This window comes from Pongo abelii, chromosome 9 (genome assembly GCF_028885655.2).
Source record: "Pongo abelii isolate AG06213 chromosome 9, NHGRI_mPonAbe1-v2.0_pri, whole genome shotgun sequence".
NCBI lineage: Eukaryota > Metazoa > Chordata > Mammalia > Primates > Hominidae > Pongo > Pongo abelii.
In genome coordinates this window covers 65,833,749-65,855,155 of record NC_071994.2, presented here as the reverse complement: position 1 = coordinate 65,855,155, position 21,407 = coordinate 65,833,749, and the positions used below count along the sequence as shown (strand labels likewise).

At 48.9% G+C, this 21,407-nt stretch overlaps 1 protein-coding gene across 2 annotated transcripts in view; it reads right to left on the bottom strand.

Annotated features, from left to right (window-relative positions):
* The window catches only part of GALNT18 (polypeptide N-acetylgalactosaminyltransferase 18), a 350,806-nt gene that overhangs the window by 154,008 nt on the left and 175,391 nt on the right, over nt 1-21,407 (bottom strand). For both annotated transcript variants that reach the window (XM_002822026.5, XM_054524653.2), the window contains exons 2-3: nt 20,941-21,133; nt 6,729-6,895 (exon numbers count right to left, since the gene is read on the bottom strand). In XM_002822026.5, coding sequence (XP_002822072.1) covers nt 6,729-6,895; nt 20,941-21,133 — 360 coding nt within the window. The remainder of the gene's footprint in view (nt 1-6,728; nt 6,896-20,940; nt 21,134-21,407) is intronic.

Sequence of the window (21,407 nt, the reverse complement as noted above, 5' to 3'; positions counted from 1 at the left end):
TGCCTCTATTGACTGAAAATCCTGTTGCTTCTCTCCCTCTGGAAGTCTGTAGAGATTGAATCATGCAGTCCCAGCTAAAGACATTGGTCCATTGGTATTTGCTGAAAAGTCTGGTAATTGAAACCAGCAGGCTCAGAGCTGTGCTCCCACCATTTTTTTGATTTGACAAGGAGGATAAGGAGGGGACGGGAAACATGGCCTTCGAGCTGCAGAGCAGGCAGAGCCTGGTCACTACTGTCAGGAATGCTTGCAGAGGTTGGATAACATGGTCACAGGGAGGCTCAGTGTTGATCTTCTGACTCCGAAGATGGGAAGTGAGTTCAGGCCAGCAAGAGAAACTTACCTTCTCCTCTGCACTCCACCCCACATTCATGCCATATCCCTGGGATGCAACAGGGAAGCCCCAAGGACCCTGGCCCAGGAAGAAATACTCCACCCAGTGGTGCCTGCAGCCAGAGGCTAGCTCTGGGGGAGCTGGGGTGGAGGCAGCTGTCCCAGGCTCTCAGCTGCAGCACAGATGGAGGACAACAATTAGAACAGTGACTCACAAAGAATCAGAGTGCCCTGGAGCCATGCGAAAATGCAGGTTTCAGGCCCTGCCCCAGATCTACAGATTCAAAATTCTTTCATTAAATCCATATTTATTGAACAACTACAAATACCAGGCACTATTCTAGGTGCTGGAGATACTTCACGTGGCAAAATAAATGCCCCTATCTTCATGGAGTTTACACACTGGGGGAGGGAAATGTGCAAATAATTAGGAGAGAGTAAATTAGTGAGCACAGTACGTCAGAAGGCAGTTGGAGATACAGAGGAAAAGAAACAAGGGGTGGGGTGAGGAGTGACAGGGAGGAGTGTTGCCCTTTAAACGGAGTGATTCACTGACAGCCCTAGTGAGAAGGAGGCTTTTGAGTAAAGGCCTAAAGAGGAAAAGGAGCAAGTTGTGCAGATATGGAGCAGGGTGGAGGGGAGGGGGTAGAAAGAACATTCCAGGTGGAAAAAACAGCAAATGCAAATGTCCTGAGGCAGCGGCATGCCTGGTATGAATCTCCATATTATTCAAAAAATAAAATTTTGATAATATACAGACGGAGTCTTGCTATGTTGTACAGGCTGGTCTTGAACTCCTGGGCTCAAGTGATCCTCCTGCCTTGGCCTACCAAAGTGCTGGGATTACAGGCATGAGACATCACACACTGCCAAATGTCCATATTTTTAACCAAACTCAAACGCTGAAGTTTGAGACTGCTGCAGTGGAGTGACAGCATGATAGATCGGAGCCAGCCCCTGAAAAAGTGGAGCTTGTTGAGGAAGTTGCTAAGGAGACAGAGAACAGGGATTCAGGCTCCTACATAACGGCCACTTACAGAGCCTTCAGTCCCTGGCTTCTGAGCGAGAGCTAAAGGTCTAGAGAAGCTTGAAAGAAGAAAGCAGTGACTGACTGCCCTGTTCCTGTGTTTGAGGAAGCCCAGGCCCGACCCAAAGCAAAGGTGTGGCCAAAGAGAGCTTGGGGAGACACGAGGCTCCGGCATGCACGGAACCAGTAATAGAAGCCTGGGAAGGAAGGCTTAGTGAGGAAGACATTCCGATGGCTCTGCACGGCTGCATAATTTAGAGTTTTAAACACCAACATCCCTTCCATCGTGTTATCTCATTCAAGCCTCCCAGCAACCCCTGAGGTGGGAATTATACATCTCAGTTTTACAGATAAGGAAAATAGGGTTCGCAGAGGTTAAGTACACACAGCTAGCACAAAGTCAGAAAGAGCTGGAATGGAAAAGCTGGCCCAATGCCAAATTCTGCGCTCTTCCCACCAAAACAGCTGTCTTTCAACAGTGGCTACTTGTCAGCTGTTGTCATGATTATTGTTACTGTTGTTATTTTTGTCACTGTCATTTTAAGTCACCCTTGGCACCCAGAAGCTTACAGGGAACTTTCACTCCGATTCCCTCACCTCATCCCCAGTGCCTCTGTGAGGCACACAGGGCAAGGCAGGGCCTGATGTCCCCGTCGTGGCACATAAGAAAACCTATGCCCAGAGACCCATGGCCAGAAAGCAGCAGAACCGAGCCTGGAAACCAAGTCCTAGAACATTTCATCCCCACTTTAGACTTATCTGACGAACTCCCCATGGCAGTGACTAGGTCTGATCCATCACCCTCTTCCTTCCATTGGCCCAGGCTGGTACTACAGAAATCTTGGTTGAACCGAGCTGAGTTGGCCTGATTTGAAAAACATGAAAGTCTTGCGCTGAGTGAGAGGCCCAAGAGAAGCAGCTCCCTGCATGGAGCCTGCACAGGGTCTGGCCATAGCCACTTTCCTCCAAGTCAGGCTGAGATCCGAAGAGCCTTTAGCCATGTCCTAAGGCTAGAGAGGGGCCACTTCCTCTAGGAGCTCACTCTAGCGTCTCTTCTTCCCCTTTTGAGGGTTCAGCTCAGCCTGGGGGCAAGGAATCCCATTCCTGGTTACCTCCTTGTCCCATTCCACATGGGAACTCTAGCCAGGGCCAGGCCCCTTCCCACGTCTAGCCTCCGCTCTGGCCCTGTCGGCCATCAGGCCACTGAGCATGCAGCTGCGCTTGACTCTGGGTACCCATCACCACAGCCACGTTGCCTCCTGCTGCCTCCCTGTTCCCTCACAGGGCAGGAGAAAGACAAGTCCTTTATTTTCGGAGGCAACTCTTGCTTCTGTGCCTTGGATCCCATCTTCCTCCTCAAAGGCCCTGCTCCAAACTCTGGCCTCAGGTGCCCATCTCCCCAGACCCATTAAATCACTAGAGGTAAAACCTGGGCCCTGAATTTCTTAAAAGCCCTCCAAGTGATTCTAATATGCACTCAGGGTCTCGAGAACAACCTACCTTTAAGAAAAGAGAACTAGAACACAATAAAATACAATAGAATTGAATTGAACAGAACAGAATATAATAGAAAATAGCAGAGTGCTTTGCACATTATAAGGGTAAGTATTGTTTCTTAAAAGTCGTGTTCCCATCATGTGTGTATGGGTGTGAGTGGGTGTGTCATCCTGGGTCATGATGTAACTTTATTTCTTGCTGTAGAGGATGGTAATTTTTAATTTTTATTTTTGGAAAACATTGCTCCAGTTCCTGCCTGAGCTTGTGATTCTCCTCTACAGTCAAGAATCCTCGAGGAAAAATCTCCCCTCACTGCCTGCTCTTTATCTTCATCTGGCTTCGACAGCCCCCATCTCCAACATTCCACTAAAGCTTCTCACTGAGGTTTCCCAGGTCTGTCCCTTCCACACCCAGTGGCTTCTGCTCAGGTTCCTCGTCCTTCCACCTGTCTGTAGTTTCATGTGAATAGACGGTTCTCTTATTCCTGAAATTCTCTCTGCCCACGGAGACTGTGCTGTCTTCCAGATTCTCCCGAGCGTTCCTCCTCTCTCACCTGCTAACGCTCTTCCTCCCGACGCCTACATATCTTACCCTCAGTATTCTCTCAAGCTTCTAACTTTCTGTTCTTTCCTCTTCCCTTTTGACCTCCTCTCCTTCCAGTCAATGGCTTTAATTACTCAACGCATGAGACTCCAAATCCGTGTTCCCACATTTCCCTTCTGGGGCTCCTGCCGTGCAGTTTGCTGGCTTATGTGCCTGCCTCCTGGAAATGGGGTAGAACTCAGGAAGGGTAATAGTGGCAGGGATCAATTCACAGTCACACATGATGTGACCACTGCAGGCAAGTGAGGCAAGCAAAGAAGGATTTATCATCTCCATTTTCCAGAGAGAGAGAAACAGACTCTGAAAGACTGAGGGACTTTTCCACGGTCAGTTATCCATGGTGGTGAGGGTTCCAGAATCTATGACTTCAGGCTTTAGTCCAGAGCTCTGGCCCTTCACACCATGCACTGGACACCAAATATGTTCAAAAGTGAAGCCACATGTTATTCCTGAAACTAAAGGTTCTCTATCAGAGCTGTGAATCATTAGGAATGCTTTTTAAGGCTGGTCTCAGTGGCTCACGCCTGTAATCCCAACAATTTGGGAGGGCGAGGCAGGAGGATTGCTTGAGTCCAGGAGTTTGAGACCTGGCTGCCCAACATAGTGAGACTCCATCTCTACAAAAATTACAAAACATTAGCCGGGCATGGTCGATGCACCTGTAGTCCCAGCTACTCAGGAGGCTAAGGTGGGAGGGTTGCTTGAGCCTGGGAGGTCGAGGCTGCAGTGAGCTGTGATCATGCCACTGCATTCCAGCCTGGGCAACAGAGCAACACCCTGTCTCAAAACAAAAATCAAAATAAAGAATGCTTTTTAAAACAGCGATGTCTAGAACTCTCTTCAAACTCACTGAATTAGAATCTCCTAGGAGAGCTTTTTGTTTTAACTTAATATTTTGAAGTAATTATAGATTCACAAAAGTGTACAAGAAGGTTTCATGTGCCCCTCACCCAGTATTCCCCAATGGTAACATTGTACACAACCACAGCACAATATCAAAACCAGGCCACTGACACGGCTACCATCCACAGAGCTTGTTCAGATCTCTCCTTATACAAGCAGGCACTGGTTTGGGTGTGCATATACAGCTCAATGCAGTTGTGATGACACAGCTTTGTGTAACCAACACCACAATCAAGATACTTTACTGAACCATCACCATAATGCTCTAGAGCTTTGGTTTTGAAAGCTCTCAGGTGCTGCTTGTCTGCATCCCTGATGACGGACTACTGCCCCAGGGCATTGCTCCTGCTGCCTGCCTCTTCTGGGGCAATGCACCGCCATCCTCTGAATCACCCTGGCTTGAAACTCTGAGCCATCATTGACCTCCCCTCTGTGAGCCCGCCTGCCCATGGCTTCTCAGCCAAATGGTCCAACAGATTTTTCCTTCATAATACCTCTCAGGCCTATAACTTGTCCCTGACTCCAGGCCTCTTGACTTCTCTCTCTACTGCTGCAATAGCCTTCTCATCCATTTCCCTTCTTCAAGATGCCCTTTTCCCCAGCCAATATAATAAATAAAGCATGGCCAAATTCCTCCATTGCCCAGCTCTGACCCCGTCATTCCTCTGACCAAAAGCTTTAGATAGTTATTGCCATTTGCAAAATAGAGTTCAAACTCTTTAAGTTCAAATAGGAAATCCTCTGTATCTGATTCACTTTCCTTATCTAAATTTCTCAGACTCAATATCAGCTTTGTCCATATGACTTGGAGTCCAAATGGCATCCTTAAGGACAAGAAAAGGTTCTCACTACAGGAAAGAAATGAAAGGCTCCGAGATTTCTTCCTCCTAGTGCTCCATTCTCTTCTCTCTTGTTATGTGAGGAGTTGTGCCTGTTGCTTGGGGGATGTTTTCATCCTTGAATGCTGGTTCTTCCATCCTGTGCCTCCTTACAATGTAAGAGGTGACGAGGATCAGCAGGCCTAGGTGAAGTCCAGGGATGGAGTGTGTGGGGCAGGCTAGTCAGGCTGTCTGGCGTTAGTCACTAGGGAATGGGAGTTTTCTTAGGCACACGTTTTTTGGGTCCCAGGCTAGATGACGGTAGGCAGCCATCAGAGATGGGAGTTGAGCCCTTCCTGTCTCCCTCGTGATAGACAATTACCTTTAAGACTATGTTGCCTATTTGCATCCTCGATGCCTTTTCCTTTCTTCATGTCCGTGGAACAATGAGAGTCAAATGATTCTCCAGCAAAGCCCTTCAGAAATTTCTAAAATCCCCTCACAGCACTGTTCCCACACTTCCTACCACATGATGATAAAATGAAAATGAAGATTCGCTTTCTCAGATTAAATACATTTCAATTATCCGATGTGTTTCAGCTTTAATTGATAACAAATCACAAATTGCCCATCTGAACTTCTCATTACAGCAACTGATTCACTAGGAAATTTACTACCTTACAGCAGAGAAAGCTCAAAAGATAACACAAGCTCAGTGTTTCTATGATATAGTGACCCAGCAGTCTATTTTGAGAAATCATGCATTATCAGAAGTACATTCATATAAATGGTCCTATTAAGAACACTGGTTTTTCAGCTGTCTCAAAATGTGGTCTTTCAGTCTGGAATGGTATATGATGGCACATGGGAGTGCAAAGAATCAGAGACCAAGAAATGTGCACCAGGGAAAAGAGGTGGCTGGTAGTGCTGGAGAAAGAGAGTTAGTGATATGATGGCTTCAACAAGGTGTTTGCAGGCCACCCAGGGTCTGGCTAGGGACAGATGGAACAGGGAACAGGGGATCCAGCAAAGAGGCTAGACATTCAACAAGTCTGTTGCTGTCATTGAGTTACATGCTCACTGCCATCCCCATCATCACCACCACTACAACCTCCATCACCACCAGCACCATCATCACCACCGCCACTGCTAACATAACACCAGTGAACAACCTTCCAGGCAGAGGCTGCGGAACCCTACTAGGTGAAATGATGCATTATGGAAAAGAGTCACTGGACATGTTCACGGTGTACATGGTAGGGTAGGAGGTCAGGGCCTTCTATCTTATCATATTGCACTGGAATATGGGAGGGGAGAGTAGTCAGCCAGGAGAAAAAGCCTAAGGACCAGACCCCTCTGGGATGCAGAGGCCATGCTCAGACAGAGTGAACTTTCTGAAGCAGTGGCCACCATGAATTTCTCATCTATACTCCAGAGAAAGAGCAGCCACAGACAGCCTTGAGCAAATGTGAACCATGATGCTGAACCATCGGCTTAGATGTCAGCCAGGAAGTAGGGCCTGGGCCCTGGGAAGCTCCAACACTCACCGTTACTGCTGTTGTCATCCACCAGAATGATCTCCTTGAGCAGATGTGGGGGCGTGCGTTCAATGGCCGAGTGGATGGAGCGCAGCAGCACTGAAAGCGCTTCATTGACGAAGATGAACACGATGCTCACCTCTGGCAGGCTGTCAGGAAATGATAGGTTACGGCACCTGCAAAGAACAGCCAAGTGCTTAGATTTGTGACTCAGCTGGAGTCACCTCAGGAGCTGACCCAGCCCATGTCCTGGCTCCAGCTTTGCTGGAGGGCTCAGGAGTCCAGATTCTTCCAAGGGCCCCTTCTTTGATGCACTTAAGATGAGCCCTAAATGTCCAGCAGAAAGGCCCACAAGCATTGAAACCAGTTCACCCCACACCTGAGTTGAAGTTGTCAGTGACTATGCCAGCTGAACAGTAATGCCATGAGCACTTAGGACAGCACATGGCAGCTGGCAGGTAGTCCCTGATTGTTTACTGGAAGAATGACTCAATGTTTCTAAATCCAGTAGAATGGGAAATGCAACCAAAGTAAATTCATAGTATTTCCAAAATGGTAACCAACACCTAGGTGAGGCCAGACCTCAGGCATCCAGCCTCAAGAGACAAAGACGCCTCCTCCCAGAGACTTCTGCCAAAATCTACTTCCCTTTACTCCAGAAGGCATACTGCCTGCAACTTCTCCTGCTTCTCACTCATCACAGAAATCCAGTTTCTAGATCAGGGTTGGAGCTAGAAACAGTCTCAACATGAGGAAAAGGTAGAAGGACCAGGTCCAGTCTCATTTCACAGACGGGGAGCATGAGGCTCAAAGAGGTTGAGTTCCCACCTATGACTGCACTCTGAGTCAGCTACCATGACAGAATCCCAACTCTAGTCCTCTGACACCTGCACCAGGATCTCTCCTAGAAGCAGAAACGGCCAAGAAAGAGAATGCCCCTAACTGGCCCATTTCCCCCAGCTCTGCTGAAATCCTGAAGCCATTTGGTGGTCTCTTGAGGACTTGAGGTATTCCCCACATGAAGAGGAACACACAGTTCTGAAATCAGATCCCATGAGAGGCCAGACAATGAAAAGTGTCATGGCTCCTGAGGGTAGTTCCCTCCTCTGCAAGCATAGTCTTTATGGGCAGGAGAACACTGCTGGGGCCCTTCCCTGCCTGATATTAAATGCTGTTCTAGAAGGCACTAAGCTCCCATTTTCTGTGTAGATGAATGAAAGAATGGGGCAGCAATCACAGCCCTGTCCCAGGCCCTGGGTTTGGAGGGGAGGGTTCACACTGAAGGCTCCAGGGCTTTAGGGCTGGTGACCATGTTCCACTGCTCCAGAGTGGGAGGTGCAACCAGGTCAGAACATGCAATAATGAGCATAATTGCACGGGGCTTCTGCTTGTCGGTAATTGCAGTTGCAGAAAAAAGTGTTGCAGAATAGGAATGGGCCTGCTCTTCCTTAATGAGGAAGGCTTCAGGATAACCAGCACTGAGCAATTTGGAGAAATCACCATGGGGCCCCAGCCTGCTTAAGAGCATGAGATTAATAAACTAAGATCAGCATCTCTATGGTTACCAGAAATTTACAGAAACTTTTCCCATTCTATTTGCAGCTCTCCTTCTCTCTCGCCAGAGAGGAATGGGGGAAAGAAAGAGTTGAGCCTTTTCCCAAATCTACTTCGTACTTGTGATTTTAATAAAACCAAGTTAATAGATTGGTGTAGAATTCATTTGTTCTTGCATTTAATGGAATAAATATTTATTGAGTATCTTCCACTAGGCAGGTAGTGTTACAGGCACTGAGGGTACAGCAGGAAGTGGACACAGTCCCACAGTCCCTGTCCTTATGGAGCTTATGCTTTGACAGAAAAACAGATAAATATGGAAGAAAAAATGCCATTTCATATAAGTGCTAAGATGAAAAGAAACTCTAGGCAGGAGAATGAGATGATGCCCTGGCAGCTGTTGTAGAAGGGGTGGTCAGGAAGGCCTCTCTGAGGAAGAGAGATTGGATCAGAAACTTAAATAGCATGCAAAAGTGAGTCGTGCAAGGGTTCTGTGGATCCAAGGGAACCAGTGCTGTGGCTGGAGAGGAGGGAACCAGCTGATTTAACCATGGTGAAAGAATGAAAGGAATAGGGAGGTGAGGGGAGGAACTTGAATGAAGGAGAAAGACTGGCATACCTTCTGAAGCTCATCGGATCTTTTTCAGTTTTTTGGAAAAGAAAAATGTGAATACAATTTTTAGAACAGCAATTAAAAGATTTGTGGTTGACAGTCAAATAAGTCCTCTATCTAGTATTTATTTATGGTGATCAAGACCAGCAGTTGGGCTTTCCCTAGGCGTGGAAACTGACAGAGATGAGTATTAACACACACACCACTTGCTAATTGCATTTAAAAAGTAATACCATCTGTGGCCAAACAAATAGTACATGAATTCTTCTTTTATATAAAGTATAATAGACAGCTCCTAAGAAGGCCAATGGATTGGCACAAGTTCACTGTCCTCCCTACTAAACTCCACCAGCCATGAAGACTTTGCTTCTGTATCTCTCTGCACTTCCCCAGGGGGTCTGCTCTGCGTTCCCAGAGCCTCAGTATCCAAATTTCCAGGGTGTTCAGAGATGGGGGTTAACTACTTCCCCCCACTCTCTTCCCTTCTTAATTCTGAACGTAGTGCCCAGTCTCCCCCTTCTGAGGAGACCAATTTTAACTCCTCCCAGTAGCAGCCCCGATGGTTTGAGCGGCCAGTCTCCGGAAGCTGGTCTCCTGATGGTCTTTCTCCACGCAGAATGAAATGCTGTATTTGTATAATAAGTTAAGCCCTGCTGATCACGATTTTCACAAGAAAGAGTTTTGAACATAAAGTTTTCATAGGAAAACTCATTTGAACATAGCTGAACACATTCTCTACGGCATCACATTCGAACCTGTTTATTGTCTGCCCCGCTCTACTAGAATGAAGCCCCCTGAGAGCAGCAACTTTGCTTTCGGACTGTGCTGTCTCCCAACCTTGGACCACAGTCTGGCACTTAGTAGGCACTCCATGAATGTTTTTGGAATGAAACGAACCTAACAGCTTGCTTGTTTTATCTACGGCCTACATTTTGAGTGCCTGCCGCTGATGTCGGACTGCTCCTTTTTCTTACAAACCTCCTCCCTTGGAAGGAGAGTCAGGTCCCGGTCCTCCCCCCTGCCAGCAGGCTCCTGTTCTCCTGTCCCCCCCTCCTCCTGCATGAATGGCCCCAATTCCTCATATTCACAGTCTCCAGAAGTGCTCAGTTTCTTTACACTGTAATCCCTTCAGGCCAAACTCCCTGACCTCCTTAAATCCTTCTTTTCTCTTCTCTCCTGGGACTGCCGGGGCCTCCTGGCGACAGCCATGCTGCTGTGTGGCCTCTCTCTTGGCATCAGGAGACACCTTCCCTCGGCCTTCAGTTCCTCCACACCTGACTTAATGTGGCCCTGGGTGAGCAGAGAGGCGAGGGGTGAGCAGGATAAGGAAGATGATATGGGGGGATCATTTTAGGGAAAGCGTTTGAAGGGGATGAAGTCACCCAGGTGCTATTCCCAGCTCTGCCCCACCTTGCTGTGTGACCATGAACGAGCCACCTTCCCTCTCTGCTCTATGTCTTGGTCACAGAATAAGGACATGGGAAGAAAGGATCACTCAGATGGCTTCTCTCCGCAAGATTGAGGCTCTTCTATCTTACATGTTTTCCAACTTCCCCTCCCTCCCAACCCACAAATGCCACAGGACACATCCCCTTGCCACCATCGTGACTACATAGGGTGACAAGCTCATCCCAGTTTGCCCAGGACCTTCCCAGTTTCAGCACTGAAAGTCCTAGGCACACCAGGTCAGACGGTCCTCCATGCCTACACCACCAGCTCTGAGAGCACAGACTGGCCTTGCTCACAGCCTCCTGCCCACTGCCACACACCATGATGCAAGCAGCAGGTCTTCCGTTGGCGTTTGTTGAATAAATTCCCTTTCAGGTTCCACAAAACACACGTGCATGCCACATCATGACACGGTCTGTAGTTAGTATCTTCACCTCAACACTGAAGCAGAATGTACATTGCTGAAGGGCAGGGGCAAAAAGAGGGAAGAAGAACATCTCAAGCAAGACATCTACATCCTTCCTGGTCATGCCATCCTCATCACTGCAGACACTGAACTCACGACAGAGGGCTTTGTGCTGTAGTCCAAGTCACCTTGAAAAGAACACACCTCCAAGAGCTGCATGGGAGAGGACTGCTCTGGACCCAAGCCCAGAGCTTTTGCTCCAGAGTCCAGCCACTTTCTTGGCCTGGCAACCCAGCACTGACCCGGTGGCCTTTGCTCCCAAATCTGTACTGCTAAGATGCCCTCCCAGAGCACCTGGATTTTCCAGAATTGGGCCACCCACACACTCTGCTCCAGTCGTGCCGCAGCTGGGACCCTGCCTACTAGCCCAGAGCCTCCCTCCCCTCTGCCCTGATGTCTGCCTCTGCACTTGCCTCTCTGCTCACCTCTGCAGAGAAGGGCTGAGGACACAGAGCTCTGGGAGTCACACTCTGGGACCAGCCCTTCCGTGTTTAAGCTCCTTGAGAACTCACAACTGCACAAGACCGAGCCCATGCTCATTTTGAGAACAGGCATATTTTCCTGTAAAATTAAGCCATGAAAACCTCCCTTTTTACTTTTATTCTTGTTCAAAGCTGAGCCATTTTCCACTAGAGATAAAAAAAAACAAGGCATTTCTGAGAGCGGAGGGATATGGTTGTCTAACAAGCCGGAACTGATGGTCATGACAGACTCCATGCTATCGAGCTCTGCACACAGAAGGAGATGCAGGGATGGGGAGCAACAACTTAGGGGGCTTCTCTGCAGAGATCCGCCAGGACTGTTTGGAGATATGTATGAGGCAAATTTACATCAAGGGCTGCAGTGCTGTACGATCATGTGAGAGGCGGGGAAGCAGTGGAGGAATAAGTGAGGTAAAGCCCGGCTCTCGGCCACCAGATAAGACCCGGGATGGTGGCCAGACCTCATGTGCTATAGCCGGACACCTCCATCTTGGATTGGCAGACCCTCCCCTCTTTGACCTCAGCAAGTCTGCAAGGTCCTAGTCTATCAGAGTGAATTGTTCATAGAGGCTGCTTGACCTGGGGGTGGGGGGTGGGAAGAGTGAGCAGGCCCGTTCTAGAATGAAGATCAAAGTAGACTGTGAACTGGGGTCTGTCTGCCAAGACACACTAGGAACAGCATCCAGCTATGCCAGGGTTCTGGGAGTGGAGGCGGGGACCACCTGACAAAGCAAGTGAGACGGTGGAACTCCAGGCAACCACTCCCCTGAGGGGATCTTCCTGGTCCTGCTTTCTCCCCAGGCTTTTCCTGGAGAGTCCCTCCCCTCTCAGCTATAGTCAGCATACAAGGGTTCAGGCTCACTAACCCCCTGGGACGTACACCCAGGGAGAGGGTCTGGCCCCAGGATCGGCACTGTCTTCTTGCCGATGGCCTCACTCCAGCCTCTGTCTCCTACCTGTACCCATGGGACTAGCTTGATTATCCTCTGGCCTTACTCAGATACATCTAGCTTCTTCCAGATCTTTCCAGATTAGATTCCCAGGCCTGTCAGCTCCCAGATTGCAGGACATAATAAAACCAGAGGATGAGGGCAGTGTGGAGGTTCCCATTGGCCAAGTGAACAATCAAGACTGTCCCTCCTTCTGGCTGGTATCTGTATCCCCATAGCCTCTGGGGCTAAGAGACTGCAGGGTGTTGGCTGCCCCATGCGGAATACTCAGAAATAATACTAAAAACTTCCATTTACTGTTTACCATATGCCAGAAACCATGCTGAGACTTGTTCAGATGTTTTTACTATTTTCCCCATTTTATTCCTTTCTACAATTCTGTATGGTAAATGGCATTATTATCCCCCACTTAACAGTTGAGGGAAATAGAGTCGAGATGGTAAGTTATCTTCCAGGTTTTAAACCTGGGCTCATTTGATTCCAAAGCTTGTCTTCATAACCCTGCTGAATGATGGTTTCTATATCTTCCTTTCTATACCCACCCGGAAGTGCCGATAGTGAGACAGTGGTCTTGTGTCACTGGCAACCCAGAGACCTTGAGGAGGGGCGAAATGAAGGAGTTGTTCCCAGGATGCCAAATCTGCATGAAGAATGGAGAGGCTGTATTCTGTCTAGCAGGATGACATGGACAAATACGATCAACACTACCGAGCCTTTGAAGCCCAACATGGTCTTCCTGTGACACTCCTGCCTCTGAGATGTACAGTCCCGGTGACTGCTTGCACCGAGGCTGCTGTGTCTTCTGTTGTGTGGCATCTCCATTTGACTCAAAATTAACAGGACCAGTGACTGATTTCCTGAGCCCCAAACAGCCATCAAAGAGCTAGCTGCAGGCCTATGAGGCAGCCTAGCACAGAAGCTCTGCGTAGCTGGATCTAGTAATTTTAAAGAATGACCAGTGGCCCTGTCCAGCCTTTCTCATGGAGGGGTTGAATGTAGGAGATCCTAAGAAGGTGATAAGTGAGGCCCAGGGGAGCAGAAATGATGAACAGGAAGAAGGGCGTTGTCAGTGAGTGAACCGTAGACGTGGACATGAAGTCACTGTTAGAAACACAGCAGAAGTGGGGCAAAGAGGATGGCAGGCTAGAGCTGTCCAGGATGTCTTGAACTACGCTGCCTCCTCCAGAGCCTGCCTGTGTGGCTTCTGATTGTGTGATTGTAGGCCTTCGTCAGCCTTCAAAAAAATCCCAACCACCTGTGGTCACCTGCATAGGTTTGGTTCCTTGCTCCCTGAGAACACGTACATAACCCAGCAGAGAAAGACCAATTCCCTTCCTGGGCTGGAGTCCAGTGCCCTGTGAGACTCTCACAGATTCTGCTTTTCTTTCATGCCATGTACATGCTATTGCAACATGTTTTTATATGTGATCATTTAACAAACGTCAGTGTCTCCACTAGATTATAAGCTGCACAAGGTTAGGGCCGTGTCTGCTTTGCTCATCAGGTATCCCTAATACCGGGTATGAAGTTCAGCATAGAGTAGAAATTCAGAATGCACCTGGTGATGGGCTGAATGAACACATGAATAAATGAACAGCAGAAAGAATTCAGGTCCATAAGTGCTCTGTGGATGGGAATTCCACCATGACCTGATGGGAATGGAATCACTGAGTTGTACATTTACTCCCTGCCTGACTGCAGCAATAAGACTAGATCATCCCACAAGCCAAAGGGGTGAAGAACAGGATGATGGAGGCAGGGTGGGGATACTAAGTATATCCAGGACTTCAGAGATTTGGCAAGACACTACATCTGGCCCAGATATGGAAGAGACAATGGACATCTGCGAACTGGGAGTTCTGCGATGCAAGAGAAATCGGCCAGGCCTGCATCTAAGAGCAGAATTGGGTGCAGGAATTGCTGATGAGTAAACTGCTAAGTATATGTGATCATCAAAACATCCAACTTTCATCCAGAGGCAGAAGTTCAACCATCATCCTTTCAGGTGAATTTACCAATTTAGAGAAAGGCCCTGCTATGTAAAATGTAGACGGAAAATAGGAAATCAGGAAAGAGAATCATTTACAATGTAAGCAACCAACAGGAAGCAGGGATACCATTTGTCCCCAAGACATCTTAGAGATCTGGGGAATGTGGGATCCCTGGGCTGAATGAACAGCCACCCAGGGAACAAAAGCCAGCTGGCTCTGATGGAAAAGCCACATTAGGGATACTCTATGTGGTGGGTTTGTCAGTGAGCAGGCCAGGCCCGTAGCATCTACAGCTGAGGAAGGTGGGGCAGAGCAGATCTGCTGGGGCAGGGAAAGGCAGGTCCTGATAGATCTGCCAGGGCAGGGGAAGGCAGATTCTAAGGAAGAATGGGGCAACTTTGCTCTCTAGCAAAGCCTGGCTCAGGGCTCGGCCTCTGATGCCCAGAACTCTGGGGCTGGAGAGAAATCACTCCCCCAGGGACTTCTGTGTAACCTGTCCTGCAGTGCCTGTCTGGCCCTGCTCTCATCTACTGCCAGGGCAGTGCCCTGTCCCATGTGCTCCTTGTCCACATAGCAGTCCTTCAGGTTGTTAAAGTCATGAACATGTTCCCCCAAGTCTTCTCTTTTACAAGTCAGAGACCCAGATAATAAAAGTGACTAAAAGTTAAATAGCAGTTCCTATGTGTCAGGCAGTGGCCCGTGAGCACTACAAACATTACACAAACTTTGCAGTACCATCCCTAATTTACAAAAAAGACCCAGGGCTCTTTTGTGAGCCTGCGTGTGGATCTGTCCCAATTATCCCCACCTAGGGCTGCAGAACTTATTCTGACCGCCTTTGCCAACCCCTCCTGTCCTAGCCCCAAGCCCTAACCCACCTGTCAAACCCAAGAGCCAGTCAGTCCATCCTAACCCCTGGGAGGGAGGGACATGGGCCTCAGGGGACACTGGTGAGAAGGGCAAAGTCATTATTGATAAGGCTTAGGAGCCTCTGAAGATCTGCTGGCAAGAGGCAGGAGGCAGTGCCTGCCAGAGGCTCTGCCCTGAGCTGCCTTGGAGGGAGGCCATAGAGTTGCCATGGAAACACAACAACCCCGGAGCTTGAGACCAGAGCCCCCACTTCTCCTATCCACACCCATGATCCCTTAGACTTCCTTGCGCCCCTTGTTTGGAAACAGCCACTTCTTGCAGAAAAGAATGTGACATGAGTCTGAGACCAAAGCTGCAGAACTGGAGAGCACACATATGCCACCTGCCTGGCCTGGCTGTCGCTGGGGTGAGAAGCCTGCCTTCCTGAACCACCTCACACTGGCTAGCTCACTTCAACCTTGTACCATCCTCCTTCTCCACAACTCACACCCATCTTTTCAGTGACCTCCCAAAAGATGTCCCCTCCTCCTACCTCTCCACTCCTTGGGCAAAGGACTTCCTCAGTCGCTTTCTCACATCTCCATTTTTCAAAAAGAAATGATGTTTCACTTACACACAGTAAAATGCACAGAGCTTCAGTGTATAGTTCAATGAGTTTTGGCGTGTGTACGCCTCTGTAGTCCACACCCCAATTGAGACTTGATGTTTCCTTTTTCTCTTCTTGCCCCTCCTAGATTATTTTGGAGCCTACCAATAAGGAGAAAGAGGGTGGACACCGAGAGGCAGGAGGAAGCACACAGAGAAAGCCATAGGACATCTGGAGCCTGCAGCTGGGGCCATGGGGGATGGAGCTGGGTCCAGCCAGGCTGGGATGAAGACTTTCTGCCCTTCAACCCTGAGACTAGGTATCTTCCCAGACCAGGAAGGAAGCAAGTGAACCCCTGCCCAGCCCTGGCCAAGGCCCCACATGGATGAGGTCCAGGAGGCTTCACCAGAAGAGTCTGAAGTGTCCTGTCTCCCCCAGGTCTTCCCACCTGCATGGCTGAGGGGTCTGCTCTACTGCTGCTACAACACTGCAAGGAGGATGAATGGCATTTTGATTTCCCCAGGAGCCAAGGGGCCTGGATCCTTGAGGAAGTTTGTCCCCTCTTTGTGCAGATGAGGTTGGAAAAACCGGCACACTTCCTATGCCTATTACATATTCATAGGTGTGGGGGATTAGGATGTGGACATCTTTGGGAGGCCATTATTCTGCCTATCCATGAAGCCAGGACCCCCCAAAATTCAAAGATCCCAGATGTCTCTCTAGAGTCTGGACTGTTAAAACAACTCTCCCCAGGGAAGTCAGCACAGGGAGGTGCCTTGCAGATGCCACCCTCCAGGCCCTGCCTCCCTGCCACAGAGGCACCAGAGGGACAGTGCTTCTGTGGCCATCACATCCAGGCCACTGCCTTACTAAAAGCCTGCGAGGACAAGTCCTCCCCGCCATGGAGCCTGGGAAACGGTCAGCAGACTCACCCTCCCACCAACCTCTGTCTGGGTTCCCATCTCAGTGTAAACTCCAGGAGACATCCGTCCGACGCTTTGTTGGGTGCCTGGCACATGATGAGTGCTCAGTAAATGTTGGCTGGATAAAAAAATAAATGAGGTCTAGCAACTGGCTGGACCGATGTTTTTCCTTCTAGTTGTGTCCTGTCTTGTGTATAAGGCACTGAGCGCAGCGTGGTCCTATCTCAGCCACATGACAAGCTGGGTCAGATTACATCTTTCAGCACCAAGAAAAAAAGGAGACAAAGTAAGTGACTAGCTAGAGGTGAGAGAAAGGAGGGTGGGCAGGATTCTGAACGCTCACTTTCTGATCTAGGAATGAAGCCAAGAATAACATCAGGGTTAGAATTTGGAAGACTAGAGCCAAGAATACCAAGAGCAAAGTGTGGAATACAAGCAGCAGGAACAGAAGTCCCGAAGAGCAAACCGGAATTCACAAGAGGCACAGGGGCTCTGGCTATGGCAAGAGCCACACAGCATGAATCTTCCAGAGACTGCAGTGACTGTGGGCTTCCTCTCCACATGCTGACCCACATCCCCTCAGTCCAAATCCCAACATTAGCCAGAGCCCAGGCATCATGCTGAGCCTTGGCAACAAGCCTTGGTTTCATGTTCACTAAAACAGTTTTTTCCAACATGTGGACGCGACCGTCCTCCCTCCAAAACTGATCAGCAAATGCTCAGTGCTATATTGTTAAAGCGGGCCTGCCACTCCCATTAGAGTGACACAAATGGATGCCTCAAGGCAGTGTAGGACAGCGGTTACATGCACAAATTCTGTTGCCATTCCACCTGCCCCAGCTCTGCCACTAGTGACCTTGGGCAGGAGATATCATCTCCCCATGCCTCAGTTTCCTCTTCTGTAAGATGGAGGCTAATCATAGGACCTACCTCAGAAGGTTTTACTGTGAAGACTCAAGGAGTTCTTATACATTAAGTGACAAACGTATGCCTGAAAACATGGCTCATCCTATATAAATGTTTGCCAGTGTCGTTTGAAATAGGATGAGAGTAAAATTTTGAAAAGATGTTTCCAAAATGAATTAAGCAGGATGAGCCAAGCAATGGCCTTGTTACAAGGCAGGGATGTTTTTATGGAAATTAACAGACAAAAGGAAGCACTGTTTTACCTAAGCACATACTTGTTTTGTGTGGTCCACCAACAGCTCTCCAATCTTGGGCGTGCGTCTGGCACGTGAGCTGAAATAGAGCTAGACAGAGCCTTCCAAGTACATGTGCAAAGAGAACCCTCCACTGTTAAAGCCACTTTCACAGAGCCCTCCCTGAGGAGTGAGGAGGCTCTGCTCTGCCTTTTATCAGAGATTCTGTTTTTCTGTCTAGAGAAAGGGGCTGACAGAAGTTGCTTGGTGCCACGGGGGAGGTGTGGAAGCTCCACAGACTGTAAAGTTCTGTGCAGAGGGAAGGTCTTTCTATAAGGACGATTGCTCCTCTCCAGCAGCTCAGAAGAAAACTGTAGAATGCTGCCCACCTAAAGTCCTTCAGAGTTCCTCCCTCTCAGGCAAATTCCTCCCACAGGTGAGAGTGGGTGGGGCACTTCTCTCAGTCAAAGATGAAGGGCTCCCGCATGCGCTCTCATTGTGCAGGATTGTGCACAGTCAAATAAACAATGGTGGGCCGATGTCAAAGCCACGATCCGGCATCTGAGACACGGGCTCAAGGCTCAGCTCAGCTGCTTATCTGACTGTGTGACCTCAGACAACACTCTTTCTGCTCTTCAGTTTCCTCAACTCAAACGGGAAGAATCTACCATTGCCTGGCGTACCTTCACTGCAGTGTTACTGTTGTCCAAATGGGAAGGGCATTATCGGCACGTCCAGCACTGTGGGAATCCCAGTTGTTGTTATAACCAGGTTACAATCTGTAAAATCCACCCTTTCCTTGGCTTCCTTTTCCTTTTCCCTTTAATTTTGAACAAATATGGATTGAGCTGTGCCTGTGTTTTGTAACAGAATGACTGAAAAGTCCATGGCTCTTCTTCTGGCCAAGGTCATGGCCAAGTCCCCTGCAGAATTAGAGGGCCCTATTCCTGATGACCCTTCTCCAGAGCCCCTGTGTGCTGCCCCCATCAGACCAGCTCCTCTCCAGACCCAGGAGTGGTCTCTGCAGCTCCTCTGTGGACTGAGGCCCCGTGACACTTAGCTGAGGTCACCGTCACGATATTTCCAGAATCCAACACTATCTCAGCACCTCCCCTGCTGCCATCATGGTCCAAGCCACCACTGCCTCTCATCTGAAAGCCTCTTAACTGGTCTCCATGGTCCCAGCCTTGCCCCCTCAGTCTGTTCTCAGCATAGCAGCCACAGGCACCTTTGCAAGTGACAATTAGCATATTGCTAATCTGCTCAAGCCCTTCCCATGGAAAATGTCGCACTCCTTGCAAAAGTCTATGAAGCCCTTCTCCTGGGATTCACCTTGACTGCACGTCGGAATCACCCAGGAGCTCTAAACAATACTGAAGCTGAGTGCCACCCCAGAAACACTTATCTAATTGGTCTGGGGTGTGGCCTTGGCATCAGGATTGTTTTTTAAGGCTCCCTTGATGTGTAGGATGTGCAGCAAGGTTGAGAACCACTGCCCTAATGATCTGCTTCCTGTTGCTCCTCTGTCCTCATCTCCAACTACTGCCCCCTTGCACACCCCATTCCAGCCACAGGGGCCTCCTTCCTCTTCTTCAAACATGACATGGCATGCATGCTTCTGCCTCAGGGCCTTTGCACTTGTCACTTCCTCTGCCTGAAAGGTACTCCCCCCATCCTCCAACAGTACCCCCATGGCTTGCTTCCTCTTCTCCTCCAGGTTTTTGCTCAAATGTCACCTCTTACTGAGGTCTTCTCTGACCACCCAGGAAAAATTGCAGCTCCCCACTCTTGTCCCAGGTGTCTCTCTCTCTCTCAAACTTTATATTTCTCCATAGCACTCACCACCATCTAACATACTGCATATTTGACTTCTTCGTTTTGTTTACTGTCTCTCTCCACCCAACTAGAATGCCAGTTCTGTGAAGCAGGGGTTTCTGTATGTTTTGTTCACTGCTTTGTCCCTTGTATTAGTCCATTCTCATGCTGCTATGAAGAAATACCTGTGACTGGGTAATTTATAAAGGAAAGAGGTTCAATTGACTCACAGTTTCTGCATGGCTGGGGAGGCCTCAGGAAACTTACAATCATGGTGGAAGGCACCTCTTCACAGGGTGGCAGGAGAGAGAATGACAGCCAGCAGGGAAAATGCCAGACGCTTATAAAACCATCAGATCTCATGAGAACTTACTCACTATCATGAGAACAGTATGGGGGAAACCACCCCCATGATTCAGTTACCTCCTACCTGGTCCCTCCCACAATACGTGGGGATTATGGGAACTACAATTCAAGATGAGATTTGGGTGGAGACACAGCCAAACTGTATCATCCCTGTATCTAGACTATGCTGGCACAGAAGTGCTTAATAAATGACCTGCAAGTGAAAGCACATTCTTCTCTCCCTTTGGACATCCTCAGCTACTCTTTCATCCTAGCCCAGCCAGGTTCTCCCTGAGCCACAAACAACCATACCCAATTATAGAGTATACAGCAGGTGTTCAATGAATGTCCGTGGAGCTGAACTGAATCTTCTCCCTAAAAGAACACAGCCTCCAAACCCAGCAGCAAGATCTTTCTCAAAGACTCCAGATATAGGCTCACTATGGTTTGCAGCTTTTAAAAAAATGTAAAAATGAGGAGAAAAGGGGGAAAACACTGTGGGGGAAGCTCACAAAAACTAATGAGATTTTCTCGGCTGAGGTACGTGCCCACATTTTTAATAATTGGGAGTAATAAGAATTCTCACTGAACCTTAAAGGAACATCCTTCTGTAACAAAGAGAGAAGTCAAGACAGACTTCTCTGTCAGATGTAATGACTTGTTAGCCCCGCAAGATGGATGTACTTTAAAAACTAATTTACAGAAAAAAGATTCTGCATAAAATGCAACTAATTGGGTTAAAATGACGTATTAACAGGAATGTGAGATGATTGTAGTGTCCTTAAGGAGTAAATTAAGTTGTTAATCCTCAAAATCTCTACTGGAAGAAAGCTTTGCCCCTACTCAGCTAATGGAGAAACTGAGGCTGAGGGAAGAGGAGAGTGATTGCCTAACGCAAGCCGAGGGGACAGGCCCTGGCTGAAGCAGGAAAGGGACCCAAGAATCCAGGCGCCCAGTCCTGGCTCTGTTCCCAGCACTCTGGGGACCCCATCTCCCCACAGGCAGGTCAACAAGGGCCCGGTCACTGACTCTGCTCACCCACTGGGTCTGAGGTCAGGCAGGGGCCGGTCCAGGGGCAGGCGGTCGCTGAGGTAGGCGTTGTAGCCGTAGTACTGGAATTGCTTCAGGGCCACGCGCCGGCCTTCGGGGCTGAGCTCCTGGCCCCAGTGTGCAAACAGAGAGGAGTCTGTGAAGGGCTCGGCCTCTGCCTCCTCAGGCTTGGCAGGAGCCTCTGGAGAAAGAAGGAACAGGAGACAGTGGGTCAGAGTGCACCCCTGCATGTGCCATGACAGTCCCTTTCCCTTCCTCACAAACAGCCTTTGGTAAAACAATCTTAGCCCCTTCTTTCAGGAGTCGGGGCTGACTTGGGTTTTCATGCTTTCCAAAGACCCATTCATCCATGAATCCATCCATTCATCTAACCCACAACCACCAGGCACAGGAGATAGAGAAATACACCTGACAGGGTCTGCTGAGAAGCTGATGGATGTGACCCTGATGCCCCA